Below are 16,306 nucleotides of genomic sequence, written 5' to 3'. Positions count from 1 at the left end.
TGAATAAAATTCAAATAAGATAGCACAAATTGGTGATTATCTGTCGAAATTCGCACGGCTTCTCGTAGCTCATGGCCACCTATGATATTATTATGAGAATCACCTACGGTCAATCTAAACACAGCGGCACAAGAACCAATATTTGTTTTCGCTGTTAAGCGCGATACCTACGCACTACAGATTTTCTCATATACCAAACCATGTAGCTATCTCACTACACACGGACCATACCTCTTTCTATGTAACCATACACACATACGTATAACTATGAGAACCACAGTTACGTGCAGTAAGTGACAGTTAACTACAAACACATCCCGACACAGCGGTGTGGTGGAGAGCATTGCTCAATTTACCGCACCGAATCGGCCTGCCGCGCACCCGTGGAACCACCGCTGCATCTTTTGTCACGTGTCTCTCAACGTCACACCGCTGCGCTGCTCCTCTTATTCACACCCTCCGCGACTCTCTGACTGCAAGTTGCTCTCCCGACGACTTACATTTCTACACCGCAACAAATTTAATTTTTAACCTAAATTTAAACGCACCAAAAGAAGCTGCGAAGGAACCCGCGAGTGTTTATAGGTGTACATCTGCTCGGCGTTTCACCTTCAAAAGTTCCGTATAACACATACATTCAAGAAAGTAATTGCGCACCGAAGTAGTTCACGAATATTCCCCCAATAACGGCTCCGCAGCCGCGCCCGAGTCCATGATGAAGTCCCTGCAGGACACCCTGTGCCGACGACCTGAGGTTGGCGGGCGTCGCCTGCGTGATGTAGGAGCAGCAAGCAGCCCACACAGCCGCGTGCGTTACTCCTGCAAAGAGGGAATGAGAGACGAAAGCTTGCCAAAGTCTGAAAGCGAAAGCAGAACCCTATAACTGCACTAAGGTCTGAATTCAAGCTAAGTGGTAAAACAACGTCTTTCGAAGGAGACAGCGCAAACTACAGGAAACGCGAGTGCGAAACATACACACAAAGCACCATAACTGTACGCAACAAAACATAAAACTTACGGTAGAACTCATATCACGATGAAATGTCGAAGGTGTCGTGTTTAGTCTAGTTGCCACTGTGAGGCTTAACGGCAACTGTGGTTCCTATGCAGGGCATTTGCTGTTGCAATGTGGTTATGAACTTGTACTGCACAAACGTAGGCACCGGAGAAGTGTGGAAATTAAAATGAAGTAGTACAATTTAGCAGGGCAAATTCGAAACATCCGTATATAGTCACTTATTTAGGAAGTAAAGGCAGAGCAAACAAGGCCACATACTATATTTCAGCACCTGCTCAGAAAGAGAAACACAGGGATAACTCAAGACACAACGAAAGAGAGAGAGAGAGAGAGAGCATTCACTATAAAATATCAGTATAACTGCAACGAGATTAGGCAGAATGCAGAATGGCTCAAAGGGAATCGAAATGTCATAGTACGGTGAATGAGATATTTCGACGGAGGAGGCAGCCATTTATTTTAGTGCCATTCTGTTTGGATTATATGAAGAAAAAAAATTACTAGGGGTCTCTTTTGCTACAACTAAGACGACTTGAAGGCGAAAGCCCAATCGCCGCTAACTCAATGACACGACGACCACTATTTTGTTGAGTCATCTTCACTCTGAACCCATATTTTGTAAGGTCAATTTTGGAAGTAATCCTTATTTCACCAAATTCGGACCGTGACTCAGCACTTTATTGCTGAGTCATTATCACTCTGAAACCACAATTTACAGTAATTTTTGCAAGCCATCATGTTTTTTGCAAGTCACCCTTTCTATGATTCACCAAATTCCAAAAGTGACTAAGCACTTTTTTTTTGCTGAGTCACTCTGGCTTGGACCCTCAAATCTCATATATTTTTTGGAAGTTACTCCCCCACTTCATAACCCCTTGATTCACTCTTAATTCCCACTTGATTCACTCATGATTCACCCTAGCACTGCTTGGTTCACCTTCATTCACTCTATCATCAAGGTTTTACTTCCATCACACTTGGTTTGCTCTATTACTCCAAATTTCTCATTTTCATCACTCTTGATTCACTCTCATTTACTCTACATTATCTTAGCTCAATCTATCTTATCATTAGCTTTTGTTTGACTTCTATCACCCAACTAAACGCCTTTAATTCACCATCAATTCACTCTTAATTCACTTCTCTGTATACTCATTTTTTATCATTACCATTACCGTCATTACCCATTAATATCATTAATTCTCGGTTCGTGGCCACTTTTCGGGTTTTCAACCCATTGTTCCGCTTTGTCATGCTAATTATTACAATTATTTATTGACTATCATGATCATTTATTGATATTTATATTCCTCATGTAATTACCCATCGATTGATATATAACGTTATGGGGTTTGTAATAATCTTATTGAGTTATCGATTTTTTCTACGCATTTTTTACCGATTTTCTGTCCGATTTTCCGGCTCCACTTTTTTCAAGGTCACCTCAAAACGAGCCATATAAGGCTTTCGCCTTAAAAACGGGTTTATGTGAGATTTGATGCATGGTTGTCAAGCACGTACGCCCACCCCCGCAAACACAGAAACACTTACCAAGACGCGCACTTCAAGAGTGCAAAGAACAATCTCGCTTTTCTGTAGCTCCCGTGATTCAGCATCATCCGAACTGTCCAGGCCATCGCCTTTCAAATCTGCGGTAATCGAGGTGCCCGGCAGGTAATCACCGCACCATAAAGGCATCTTCGTCTTTGTCCCAAACGCCGTCGGTCGCCTCTATCCGTGGCGTCGTAAACCATAAAGCTCACCACCCGAACAAACATCTCTTCCGGGGCTACCGCTCAGCCTTTTACTTCTTTCTGAAAGCACTAAGAGCAGTCATCAGAGAAATCGGGAACCAAAGGGAGAATGCCGGAACTCCTCCACGCAGCCCGAATACTACCTTTATCCTAGCGCATCAGGCACCGTTCACCCGGTTGCCTTCCCTCTCTCTTTTTCTCTCCTCTTAGAGTGCACTTAGGTTGGTTTGCTTAGTTTTGACCTATCGTGGAGAATCCCAGTTTCCCGAAAACAAAGCAAAAAGGTTAAAAGCACGCTGGAAAAAAAAAGGAGAGGAGAAACCAATGAACCGTGCCTTATGCATTCATTGCTTCTTTTTTTCGCCGAAGGTCGGGCGGACTCCGCAGAGGAATGCCTCCGCCGTTGCTTAGCGACCAAAGCGGGAAAACGAAAAGGAGAGAGGGAGTTGCGATCCCCAGCCTCTCCTGCTCCATATGCTCTATTTCATTTTGCTCGCCTTCTACATTTTTGTTTTTGCCTTCTTTCATGGTGCGCTGGGCCCCGGAAACCTCCTTTTCATCAACACGTCCATCTCATTCATGGACCTATTTCTCAAAGCCTCGAAGCACGCTTATGAGAGAGAGAGAGAGAGAGAGAGAGAGAGAGAAAGTACGGTGCAGATAAGAACGAAATGATGCGGCGAGGACAATATTGAAGAAAAAAAAAAGGAGATGAAAATAAACTGTCGACTTGCAAAGCAGCTCCCAGGCTCTGCAGATGGCAGTTGGTGTGCCACTATTTTGTTTTCGGCACCACTATAGGGGAGCCTCGAGCCACTTTCTGGGCAGTTTTCAGTTTTCCAGGCGCGTGGCTTGTTAGAAAAGCTTTCGCCGAATTTTCATTTTGTCCATAGTCGCTATATAGTTACTTGTGCGGCTGTTCTGCTCTGTCAAGTGACGCTCCCATTTTATGGAGACAAAAGCCAGTTTTGGTCAGTGCTGCTACACAGGAAGTGAACTTCGCTTTTTAGGCCGTACTTTGTTATGCCTTTTTATTTCCATTAGTGGAATTTTCAGCCTCCCCTTTGACATTATGATTGTAATGCCCTCACTGCAGCTACGTAGGCACGTTAGGTGCGTTGAAGATTGCCCCTATTTATTCGGAACAGGCCGTGCGCTACAGACGAGCACGAGTGTTACCCTCTTTATGCTGGGATTTGACGAAAGGCGTATGCATTAAAAATGAACAAAAGGGGACACCACATAAATGCATGCCGCCCTGCGTGGTGCAGGTACTGCAGCCACGAGTTTACGCATTTGTTGTGAGCATGGAACATTAGGCTTTAGTTTGACTGCCTTAGCATGTTCTGTCTCATATCCCGAGTACCAAGGACACAGGCACAACAGGCGATGAGTATCCGTCATGGACGCGGAAGCCGAGCTCTTAGGACACGTTCCAGGGTTTCCAGTTGTACATCCCCAGGCCCAGATGACAGCAGCAGTCATGGCCACCTCAGCCCAATGCCTCTGAAGACACCCGTGTTACTTTCTTATATATAGATCTGTGCAGTCTATAGATTGCCTACAAACATCTTGTAAAACTCTCTGCCTTTTCGTAGACTTGTCCTTTTGGTTATATAATGCCTACATCCTGTCAAAAGACAGACGTCTTAAACACTGTTTTCTATGGTCGATTGCAGTCCATAACTTCCAAGTGGATTAATAGCAGAAAGGTAATAGACACTTGTCGGAGGAAGCGGCTGCCTTAAGGTGACTGAATGTCTGAATACACTATACTTCCCGAAACAACGTCTGTAGGCTTTCTATGATGTGCTGTATAAATAAATTTCCCAGGAAGAGGGGGGGGGGGGGGGGTATGCGGTTAAAAAGAAATAAAAGCAGAAGAAAGTTATAGGGAATCAGAGGGCTGGACGTGTGCGCTTGTCGTAGGGCGGAGGGGGGGGGGGGGGGAAGTGCACAATTTGACGTAGTCTCCCTGTAATATAGGAACATTAGCATACATGTCGACATCAGAATGCATCGTTAGTTGAGCTTGTAGTTTTCGAAAAAGAAAAAGAGCGTGTAGTGTGTTAGCGCCGTAGGCTCTTCTGCGCATGATGATTGTCTGTGCATTTCTGTCTGATAACAAGTCATGCCGAATGACCGAGTTTCTAGGTGTTTCCTGTCTGATGCGCATTCGTGGCTGTGATCGTCTCGAACATGTGCATACTATATGCTATGGTTGGCTTGAAATGGAGCTAAGTAGTAAGGCACGGATTTTAAGTGCGTTGCTCTCTCTGAATACTACGAGGAATGGATTGTCAGTAAAGTCTGCACAGCCATTTACACAGATCTGCATTTACATAGATCTGCAAAAAGAAAAAAAAAGTGCGTTGAGCAGTCATTCTCCTCTGTGAAAGACCGCTTATGATTATCAGCGAGTCGTTTCAAGGTTTTAGGTGTATCGTAGCTAGGTGCCTCCCGAAGCGGTTGTTTTCCCCTCTGCAACATGCCTGCTTTTTCAGATGTGTGTGGTCGTCACGTCAGTATTGAGAACCGCCACAATATATGGAAAGAAACAAAAGTTGACATCGGGAGGAAAGTTTTGAGAGTTATCAAGCAGATACTTGACGCTCCATCTTAAGGGCTTTGAAATAAAATCAGACTTGCGAACGCACATCAGCGTCGTATACACAAGAAGAGTAACTCGACGCTGCATAGGAGCGGCGAAATAATAAAATAAGGGCGGCACCGGTACCACTTACGAATAAAAGTCAGATATTAAATATTAATAAATCTCGACGGAATACGCATTTTGAGCAAGTCCTGACTCAGCATACTCGAGTTTCAGAGAATCCGTAAGCGCTGACAACGAGGCGGGCACGGTAGCTCGAAAGGCGTAATCCTCGTCGCGTCGAAGGAGAGCTGTCAGCGCTACATAAAAGCAAAGTTCAGTACATTACAAGGGGGTGTTTCGCGAATCTGACAGGAAAGAGGAGTACACGATTACGAAACGAATTTTTACCGAATCAAAGCGAAAACTGCGCAACGAAAAATGAGCCTGCGTATTACTAAGAACTCCCTTATAGGTGCCCTTCCGCGGCCCCATCGGGAGTACGATGTCAACACTGTTGGAGTGAGGACGCCCCAACGTTTCGAAGCAGCTCAGCAGTCACAAATGCAAGTATTGAAGTAAACTTAAACATGGTCACCACATCGCTCGGCCATCTGAGTTTCACAAGAAGACTGTGCGGAAAATTATGATGTTATTTTATGCGTATACCCTCTGCAGTCATTGTAATAGGTAACCAACCAGATCATTTAAAGCGAAGTTAATATACATTGTAAGCACTTTTCAGTCTCCATAGTTTGAGAAAGGAAAAAAAAAAAAAAACGAAAGAACTGTTAGACAATTCGTTTACTCACGTTCGGAAGCAAGATTGGCTGTAATGTTCCCGGGAAGGACTGTAAATGTCCCATTCATTGAAAATCGAAACAGAAAGAAAGCAGTAAGCCTGCGACGCACTCAGTGCTTGGCTAGGTCGCAAAAAATTTGGTGTATTACGTTGACCTGTAAGTGACAAAGTTGCCAAACTGCCGTATAGTGCAGGGTTGGGAATTACGGTTTAAGCGGCTATTTTTTAAGTGGGTTAAATAAAGGGACAATAAAGATGCACAATAAATGAAGCTATAGACCGGTACATTGAAACTCCGAAACTCCGCCTGTGCTTTGGAAGGAAGAAGACGACGAAGCTGCCGCGGACAGCTGCTCAACGAAGGAATAAGATGTTTGTTTTGGGCTCAGGAGGATCAGGCGGAACAATTGCCGGCTATGTAGGCCAGGCTAACCCCGCCTGCTTCAACATCAACACCACCACCACCTCCGCCCGTGCTTGCTCTATGAATGAAGTTTATCCGCGGAGAAAGTGAGGGACAAACGTAATTTGTTGAATCACCAGACCCAGCTCCGGGCCGTCCAGAGGGCTCACGAAAGGGCAGAGGCTCACGGGTTTCCCGTCCCAACGTGGGTGCGGCCCGCGACCCCTGCCAACCACTAAACCAAGAGTGGGTGGGGTGGGGTTCCTCAGGACTCAATAAAGTTATTTCCTCCTCCTCCTTGAATTTCGCGCCCATATCGTATCGCACATGACGCCATGTATTTCGCAGAATATTCACACATTTAACTCCCCCCCCCCCTTTTTTTTTTTCTCTGCTGACAAAGCCGACTAATATCGCAGGCTAAGCCTTTTCTTCTTCCGGAAGATGAGTACTACCACACCGTATAGAGGCAAATAATTAACTTCTTCAGGAGGTGCTCACGAACTATGACGTCACAGGGACCTAGCGCAGGAGTTTCGCGGTGTCTTCGGCACTCACCTTGCGCTTTTGTGTTGTCCTCTTTAATTACAAGAATCCACTGTATTTATATACACGGGGGGTCAAGGAGGCGTCAGCTAATGGACATTCATTAGCTGTGAGATAAAGGGAAGAGAATTCACAGACGATTACGATATTCCCTAATGCGAAGATTGAGCGCAGCTCTATAGGTGCTTTCATTTCGCGATATTGACACGCATACATGTTTATCTTTCGCCGATGGCCGCTTTCCACCGTCTAACAAATGTTAAACGTTATCGCTCGGCGCAGGACGCGCCTGTATCGGAAGTTTCTAGAACGTTATCGATGCTTCTTTCCGTTGCCTGTTTTCACCGACGCTTATGTTATCTGATTGTATGAGCGACGCGAATTGTCTAGAACTTTCTGGAAGACACGCGCGTACCAGGGATTATTCTGGAACCTTCGATGACTCAGGTATAAAAGCCGACGCGTTTTGCCGCTCATCAGATTTTCGACGATCGCCGACTGTGTTCGCCGCTATCGTTGTGCTTTGAGTGTACCTTGCTTTTGTAAGCACAGGTTCGCCCAATAAACAACCAGTTTCGTCGTACACAGTTTCGTCGTACACAGTACACAGCATTTCGACGAAAACGCCGATACCGAAGTCCACACCGACGCAAGCAGCGTAGGACTCGGCGCCGTGCTTGTGCAGAGGACTGATGGACTAGAAAGGGTTGTAAGTTACGCTAGCCGGTCGCTATCGAAGGCGGAAGCTAATTATTCCACAACAGAAAAGGAGTGCCTCGCCATCATCTGGGCTACATCAAAGTTTCGCCCCTACCTCTATGGCAGGCCCTTTAAAGTTGTGAGTGACCACCACGCCTTGTGTTGGCTAGCTAACTTGAAGGATCCTTCAGGTCGCCTCGCACGATGGAGTCTGAGACTTCAAGAATTCGACATCACCGTCGTTTACAAGTCCGGGCGAAAGCACTCAGACGCCGATTGCTTGTCTCGCGCCCCCGTCGAACCGCCGCCACAAGACGACCAGGATGACGACACTTTCTTGGGACCCATCAGTGCCGACGAATTCGCCGAACAACAGCGAGCCGACCCGGAACTAAGGAGCCTTGTAGACTACCTGGAAGGCAAGACCGTCATTGTGCCGAAGGTGTTCAGGCGAGGATTGGCGTCATTTTTCTTGCAAAACGACATTCTCCTAAAGAAGAACTTCTCGCCTCTCCGAGCCAACTACCTCCTCGTGGTACCCGCAGCATTGCGTCCAGAGGTTCTGCAAGCTCTCCATGACGACCCAACGGCTGGACACCTCGGTTTTTCCCGCACGCTCGCGAGGATACAAGAAAAATACTACTGGCCTCGCCTCTCTGCCGACGTCGCCCATTACGTAAGGACATGCCGAGACTGTCAGCGACGCAAAACACCGCCGACAAGGCCAGCCGGACTTCTACAGCCAATCGAGCCACCTCGCCGACCGTTCCAGCAGATCGGGATGGACTTACTGGGGCCTTTTCCGACGTCGACGTCCAGGAATAAATGGATCGTCGTCGCTACGGACTACCTCACCCGCTACGCCGAAACAAAAGCCTTGCCCAAAGGCAGTGCCGCCGAGGTAGCATTTCTTCGTTGAGAACATCCTCCTGCGTCACGGTGCCCCAGAAGTCCTCATCACCGACAGAGGCACGGCCTTTACGGCAGAACTAACTCAAGCCATCCTGCGGTACAGCCAGACAAGCCATCGCCGCACCACCGCCTACCACCCGCAGACGAATGGCCTCACCGAGCGCCTAAATAAGACCATCGCCGACATGCTGGCAATGTACGTCGACGTCGAACACAAGACGTGGGATGCCATCCTTCCGTACGTGACCTTCGCATAGAACACGGCGCACATGAAACGACGCACATGGCGCCGTTCAAGCTGGTCTACGGAAGGAACCCAGCAACGACGCTTGACGCCATGCTACCAGACGTCGCTGACGAAGAAAATCTCGACGTTGCCACTTATTTGCAGCGTGCCGAAGAAGGTCGACAGCTCGCACGCCTGCGCATCAAGAACCAGCAGAGGACTGACAGCCGACACTACAATCTACGACGACGCTACGTCGAGTACCAGCCCGGCGACCGTGTTTGGGTCTGGACTCCGATACGCCGACGAGGACTTAGCGAGAAACTGTTGCGTCGCTATTTCGGACCATATAAGATAATCCGACGTATTGGCGCACTGGACTATGAGGTCGTGCCAGACGGCATTTCGCAATCACAGCGGCGCCGGGCACGACCTGAAGTCATCCACCTGGTGCGTCTTAAGCCTTTCTACGCCCGCTGACGAGCTTATAGGTACTTTGTTATTTTCTTTCTTTATTACGCGTCGTTTTGTTTTCGCTTTCCCGTTTGTTTGTAGCATCGGGACGATGCTTTTTAAGGGGAGGGTATTGACACGCATACATGTTTATCTTTCGCCGATGGCCGCTTTCCACCGGCTAACAAATGTTAAACGTTATCGCTCGGCGCAGGACGCGCCTGTATCGGAAGTTTCTAGAACGTTATCGATGCTTCTTTCCGTTGCCTGTTTTCACCGACGCTTATGTTATCTGATTGTATGAGCGACGCGAATTGTCTAGAACTTTCTGGAAGACACGCGCGTACCAGGGATTATTCTGGAACCCTCGATGACTCAGGTATAAAAGCCGACGCGTTTTGCCGCTCATCAGATTTTCGACGATCGCCGACTGTGTTCGCCGGTATCGTTGTGCTTTGAGTGTACCTTGCTTTTGTGGGCACAGGTTCGCCCAATAAACAACCAGTTTCGTCGTACAGTTTTACGACTGTTTTCTTCAGCGTCACTACTACGTGACAATATATTGGCTGGTGCGGACAATCTGTCTCGTGCGGCACGTTGCAAACGGATCGAAGTGTGGCGCGACTGCCTCGCTAATCGGGAGATCACGAGAGGCAGCGCGTTGTTGACGCGTGGTCGCGATTCACAGCAGCCGCCACCGCAGACAGACAGAGCTCCGCTCATGCAGCGCTTTGTTTTCAATACAGACGACGCGTGCTACTCTCGTGCCATCTCGTAGCCATTGTCGCCGCAGAGCCCGTCTCGCGCGGCACTACGCTTTTCTTCTCACGCCTTCGCCATACACTCCACCTCCGCTTTGAACCTCATGGTTCCGCTGCACCCGCCTCCTCCGCTTTCCTCCTCGCGTTCCCTTCGCTATCACCGTCTTTCATCCCTCGCTGCGCTCCGCGTTCGCTGTGCTCATTCGCTGTGCTCGTTCGCTTGGTTACTACGGACGCCGACACTCGCCGCCGGAACGGGCGCCTAAGAGCTGCGCTCTAAAGAAGTGTGAAGTAAAAAAAAATGACAGCAGATCCACGAGGTGAATGATGATGAGTGGGCGAAGCTCCGGAGGGAATCATCGGATCTCCCGCTTAAGGGGACGCTAGCACAAACGCGTTAGAAACGTGCAGTACTCTCTAGTAAGGGGGAGCGGCCACAGCGTCTTACGCAGCCATTTACACATGCCGGAACGTGCACCGCGTTTGCCGACGCCATCACATGACTGCTGAGAGAGTATACCCCCCGTATTCATAAACGCTCCTCGACTTGAACTTGACTTGCCACCGCTTTGGGCAGCGCGTTCGAAACGCGTTGAAGGTAAGGTGGAGAGGCCACAGCGTCTTACACCAGCTTCTTACACGGGCCGTAACGCGCTAGCACAAACGCGTTAGAAACGCGCTAGAAACGCGGTCTTTCGTTAATGTTGGGTATTTATAGCCATCGTGGTGCGTTTGTCCATGTCCGCTTCGTGGCGTAGTGGGCTAACGCCGCGCGCTCGGAAGCGAGGGGTCCCTGGTTCGATTCCGCGCTACGGACACAACTTCGGAATTTTTTAACACGAAAGTGTTTTATGCCGGGGTCCACCAAGACTTCACTGACGTATTTCCGTCACGGAAATACGTTGTAGAACATAATACAAAGAAAGAAACCAGAAGAAAAAGTTCCACAAACATGCAAAATTTGGAAATCGAACCCACGACCTCTCGGTCCGCGACGATAGATCGCCGAGCGTTTAACCCATTGCGCCACAAACGCATTTGCAGAGAGCTACACAGACGCGCCTTATATATCTAACACTCCGCCGTGTACCCGCGCTCTTGCTCGGGGCGGTGCCGCCGCCTACGAGCAGAAAAGAGAAGTACTGCATTATGACACTAACGCGCACCGACAGTGAACGCTTCGGTGGTCTCAGCACTACGACGCCTCGATGCCAGCATTCGAAGGGACGCTGGCATCAAGAAGCACTACCAACGCCACCTAGGTGGCGTTCACCGTACTCAGCACAGCGGAGCGTGGCCTCCGCAATTAGCTCTGAAAATGTTTCTGAAGTTGATCGCGGAGGCTGCAATTACGACGCGCTGTACGCGCTGATTTGACTCGGTGACGATTCAGTTACGTGCTTTGTCTTGCGCGTTGTATTAGTGTGTCAGTTACGTGCTTCATCTTTCGCGTTGTGCTAGCGTGTGCAGCGTAGTGCAGCTTCCATATGCACGACGGTTGCTCATGGTCATCGACGTTGGTAGTCGTGATGGAGGAGACGTGCCACCAGGCGTCAGCGTGGGTGCATCAACGCCTAAGGGCGCTTTAGCCACAAAACACCAATAGACATTATATATCAATGTGCAATAAACATTACACTACTTCTGTGAAGACACGTTTCACTTTCGTGTTCTATACCGATTCCTATATAAGAGGGATCAACCACATTTTTTTCTCATTTTTCTCAGACTGGTTACACACTACTACTACTACTACGACGGGGACGGAACGGGTGCCGCTATAAGAAGCTTCGCCCCTAAAACAACAGCCCGTCGTGAAGCGCACTTGAACTTCAGCCTGTCGAACGCCGAGCTCAATCTATCGAATTGCGTTAGTAGCACCGAAATAAACAAAACAAAAACAGACATACAGTGGTTTCTACACCTTCGAGCATGTTCGTAGCTGAATATTTATTTATTTGTTTATTTATTTATTTATGATCGCGTAGTTTCGCGGTACATGAAGGCTTCACCGTTTGGATGAACCAGCCGCGTCAATTAAACGAGCACACTTCAGCGATCCATAAGAGAGAGAAACAATGTTGACACATATAAGAATAACTGCACACAGGATCGCCACGTTTCTCAGCGTTTCTCGATTTTCGGCGTGTGGCGCCCATTGTATCATTTTGTCTATCGAACGAGGAAAAAAAATTAACAGTAAGAAAAAGTTTCCCCAAGCGAACCACCGGAATACGATGCCGCCTTCAAGGATCAGCACTTCATCATTCTCGGCGAAGCTAGGCTACAAACACACAGACGGTACGGCTCACTAAGAACGAACGAAAAAAAAAAAAGCAGTGGTCTTCTTTCCTTACGCCCTATTCTACCTCCTACAAAGGACGGGCCAACTAAAAAGGGGCGAAGTGGAGAGTGCCCTGATGGATCTCTGCGAAGTGATCGGATTTCGGTGACGGTGGCACCAACCGCCAGACGCGAATAAATGCTTGTTCAGAAGGTGCTCGCCATAGAAGGCCCGCTCGTACCCCCTTTTAAGAACATTCGAAGTGGAGAGGATTCTGATTTTTCTTCGTCGATATCCTCGAAACGTATAAAATCACAATGAATCGTATCGATAAGTCCTGGATGGTTCTCGTGTGAAAGCGTGCGCCTCCTTCGAGATTACCGCGAATGCGGGCTTCAAATGATCGAGAACGTACGGGCGATAGCAAACTTGTACGTTGAGACTAATCAAACACCCCGCAAAGCTCGATGGTTTGGTTTTTGGTATGAGGGCGCTTTCAACGGCGTCGTTGAGTCGTGGTACAACGCAACAAACGCTAAAAAAAAGAAAAGGAAAGAAAATTTAACGAACGACATTTTACGAAGGTACTTGAGGGCTTCAATCGGCACAATAGCTTTTTTTTTTCTCCTACAAAGTATGTCAAAGAGATATCGATCCTAACTGTCTGCGTGCCTCCGGCTTCTTTTGAGGCTGCGACGTGGACGTCTAAAAATAATAACCCGCTTGATATCTGTGCTTCCATAACGAACTCTGAATACAATGTAGAAAGAAAGACATACAAGAAAGAAAGAAAGCAGGGTATTCACCCTAGAACGAATAATGTGAAAGAGCGAAGGCAAGAAAGAAAGAAAGAAAGATGAACCGCAATGGCGCTGTGGCCGAGTTCGTTTCCTTGGTTACGGTGAAGAAGGCCTTGTTGCTGGGACGCGTGTCTCTCACTGCAAGTTATTTCTTCTTATCCTTTTTTATTTTAAAATTTTTTCGAGGCGCATATTTTTTTCTTTTAAGCAGGATAGTAAAATGGAGAAGAACGTCAAGCGTTTCAATTTTTCGCGATGGAACGAAGTGAGCAAGTGTCAAGATTTTATTAAGAAATCTGCCACCAGCATAGCAGAATCTTATTACCTGCGTTTATCAAAAAAGAAAACAAGCGGTAGGAGAGGAATAAAGTACGGAGGCGGACAGGCATCGCTTCTGGGAACGGAATAATTGCATCTGAATGCTTGAGGGAAAGTGGGAGTTCAGTTCCATGGAATGCTTGCGCAATATGCTGTGACGCACAATAGGGTCAGTACCAGTGGCGCTCAAGAAGCTTTGAATAGAAAGCGGTTGCACCTTTTCTGCTTTTTTTTAAATTTTTAATCTGCAGCCTCTGATATTTGTTAATAAAAAGTAAAAAAAAAAGAAAAAGTTAACTTGAGCGAGAACGACAAGACGAGACCGAGTCAGCATGATCAGGGGGTATAAGAATAGTAATCATATGACAGTCGAGAATGTGTGCTCGTTTAGATCTTACACGAATCGTTAGTCTGCCAAACATCGCTGAGTGAAAAGGGTGTAAAGTTGAACGATAGAGCGAGAGAGCAGAGCAGTTAGCCGGCGTATAGTACTCGCCTATATACTATACTGCAATAGAGAAAAAACAATGCCTTCTTTGCGAAATACACATGTAATTGTTATTTGGCAGCAAATACTGCGGCTCAAATCCTCCAAATATGCAATGACCTTTTACTTTGCTGGTTTCTCTGCGACGCACGTTGTAAGCTACGCTTCAATATATATATATATATATATATATATATATACACACGTCCTGCCTCGACGAGGCAGAACGTGTATTGAGTGAGCTCCTGAACAATATTTTGCAATTTGGTAAACGTGGTTTAAATTATGAATCCAGAACCCCAAAGACGTGCGACGTAATGCTGACGCATTTCTCTCGCATTTACCAATAATTCGGCGCTGATTTTTTTATTTCGAAACTAGCTTCCTCTACAAACAGCTAACTTTCCACACTCACCTTGAATGAATTCGAAGGGCAGCACCCACCAGGGGTTCTTCAACCAAGAGATGTAAAGGAATCGACAGACGTTGCCGATGAGCCCAATACAAAGCACCTGTTTGGGAGTTGAACGTGGGAGATACATCTTTAGATTTTGGCCTAAACAAGTACGTATACGAAAAATGTTGTCTTTAATAAATTTTGGCGAGGAAGAAAGCCTAAACCAGATGGAGAAAAAGAAAAAGAAAAAGGATAGAAGCAAGGGTTGTCCTATGATGACTGTGTCGTAAGGTAAGCAACATTCGTGCCGGCTGTCTCAAACTTTCACCGCTAATAAAGCAAAACAACACACAAATGAAGGAACATGATGAGAGAACTAAACGAAAGAAAAAGTAAAAGAAAGTTCTAAACATGAAAGACATATATATGTCACGGCTGCTCAAGCAACATCAGTATACAACAACAGTTGGAAAACAAACAATGTTTGTGTCTACGAACCAGAGGGTTGCAATGCGAACATGACCAATTAGCGCCTCAAGCACTACAATAAAGTTTGCTCAAAAATGATTGAGAATAACAACCTGATTATTTGACACTCTCTTGAATGGAAGGCTGAGATTTGTGCTAGAATTGCGTGACGACTTAACTGTAACATTTCGCAAAGAACAGAAAGAGCACTAAAAGATTGTATAAAAGTGGAGAAAGAATTTATACAGGTTCTAGAAACGGCTGCGTCTTAAAGTTTGTGCAAATAAATCTTACAGGGATGTTAAGTGTCATGTGTGCACGTTAAAGAACCATAGGTGTCAGAATTAATGCGCAGACACCAAGATTTGGGTTTTCTCATATCTTGTAGGTTGCTTTGTGACGTTGCTTTGGGGTGGTATTAGCGGCAACATTTTACTTAAAGGAAAGCTTTAAAACTACTTATCGCTCTTATATTTATGTTTGTAATTTCAAGCATGTGAACTACCAATTCAATCCAATTCTTCATAATAAGTTGTGGGTTGAGTAGTATTGCACATTCCGCCCTGCACATAGGGTACCAGAAACGTGGAATATATTTTGCCTTTCGTTCAAAAACATTTCTGCGTGGACGCTATGAAATAAATTGACGAGTGTCTTTATATTGCCCTAGGCTTGCGCATAAAAAAATGAAACAGGGAAGACGGCATGTTTTCAACTGTCTTAAGGCTTAAAATGGCACAATCTCTGTACCAAAGTTTGATAAGAAAGAAATCAGGTTCAGAAAACTAAGTGTTGGTAGTTGCTTGTGCTGATCATGCGATATCGGGAACTGCAGATTGTTTGGTCTTCTTAGTATGCCCATATCTCTCCTAAACAACTCGCAGTGTGCGTTATTTCAAATCCTGCCATTCAATTTAATTGTAGAAACACCAAATATTTTAGCAGTCTTTTTCGCCATGAAACAGCGTTAACTCGATTATTGCTTTGTGGAAGGTCGCTGAAAAATGATATCGTCAGGACTATCCTGAGCAGCCTATCACTGGATTAAGTGGCGTGCGTAGAAAAGCAGGCTCATAAGAGGTGTCACTTGCAGTTGCTTTGACTAAGAATGTTGGTATATATTTCCCCATTAACATTAATTAGGCAAGTGCCAATGAACAAATAATTCAAAACATGTAATGCAATGTTGTTTGACCTCAAAACACTCACAACAACAACAACAACAACAACAACAACAACAACAACAACAACAACAACAACAACAACAACAACAACAACAACAACAACAACAACAACAACAACAACAACAACAACAACAACAACAACAACAACAACAACAACAACAACAACAACAACAACAACAACAACAACAACAACCATGATAG

The 16,306-nt window shown here is 46.2% G+C and overlaps 1 protein-coding gene across 1 annotated transcript in view; it reads right to left on the bottom strand.

Moving 5' to 3' along the window:
• Positions 1-16,306, bottom strand: part of LOC119455987 (major facilitator superfamily domain-containing protein 6) — a 28,679-nt gene that overhangs the window by 5,531 nt on the left and 6,842 nt on the right. Inside the window, exons 4-5 of the mRNA XM_037717546.2 lie at positions 14,472-14,568; positions 658-819 (exon numbers count right to left, since the gene is read on the bottom strand). Coding sequence (XP_037573474.1) covers positions 658-819; positions 14,472-14,568 — 259 coding nt within the window. The remainder of the gene's footprint in view (positions 1-657; positions 820-14,471; positions 14,569-16,306) is intronic.

Source organism: Dermacentor silvarum, chromosome 6 (assembly GCF_013339745.2).
Source record: "Dermacentor silvarum isolate Dsil-2018 chromosome 6, BIME_Dsil_1.4, whole genome shotgun sequence".
Lineage (NCBI taxonomy): Eukaryota > Metazoa > Arthropoda > Arachnida > Ixodida > Ixodidae > Dermacentor > Dermacentor silvarum.
Note: the sequence above shows the minus strand (reverse complement) of the source record. Positions and strands in the feature narration are given on the sequence as shown.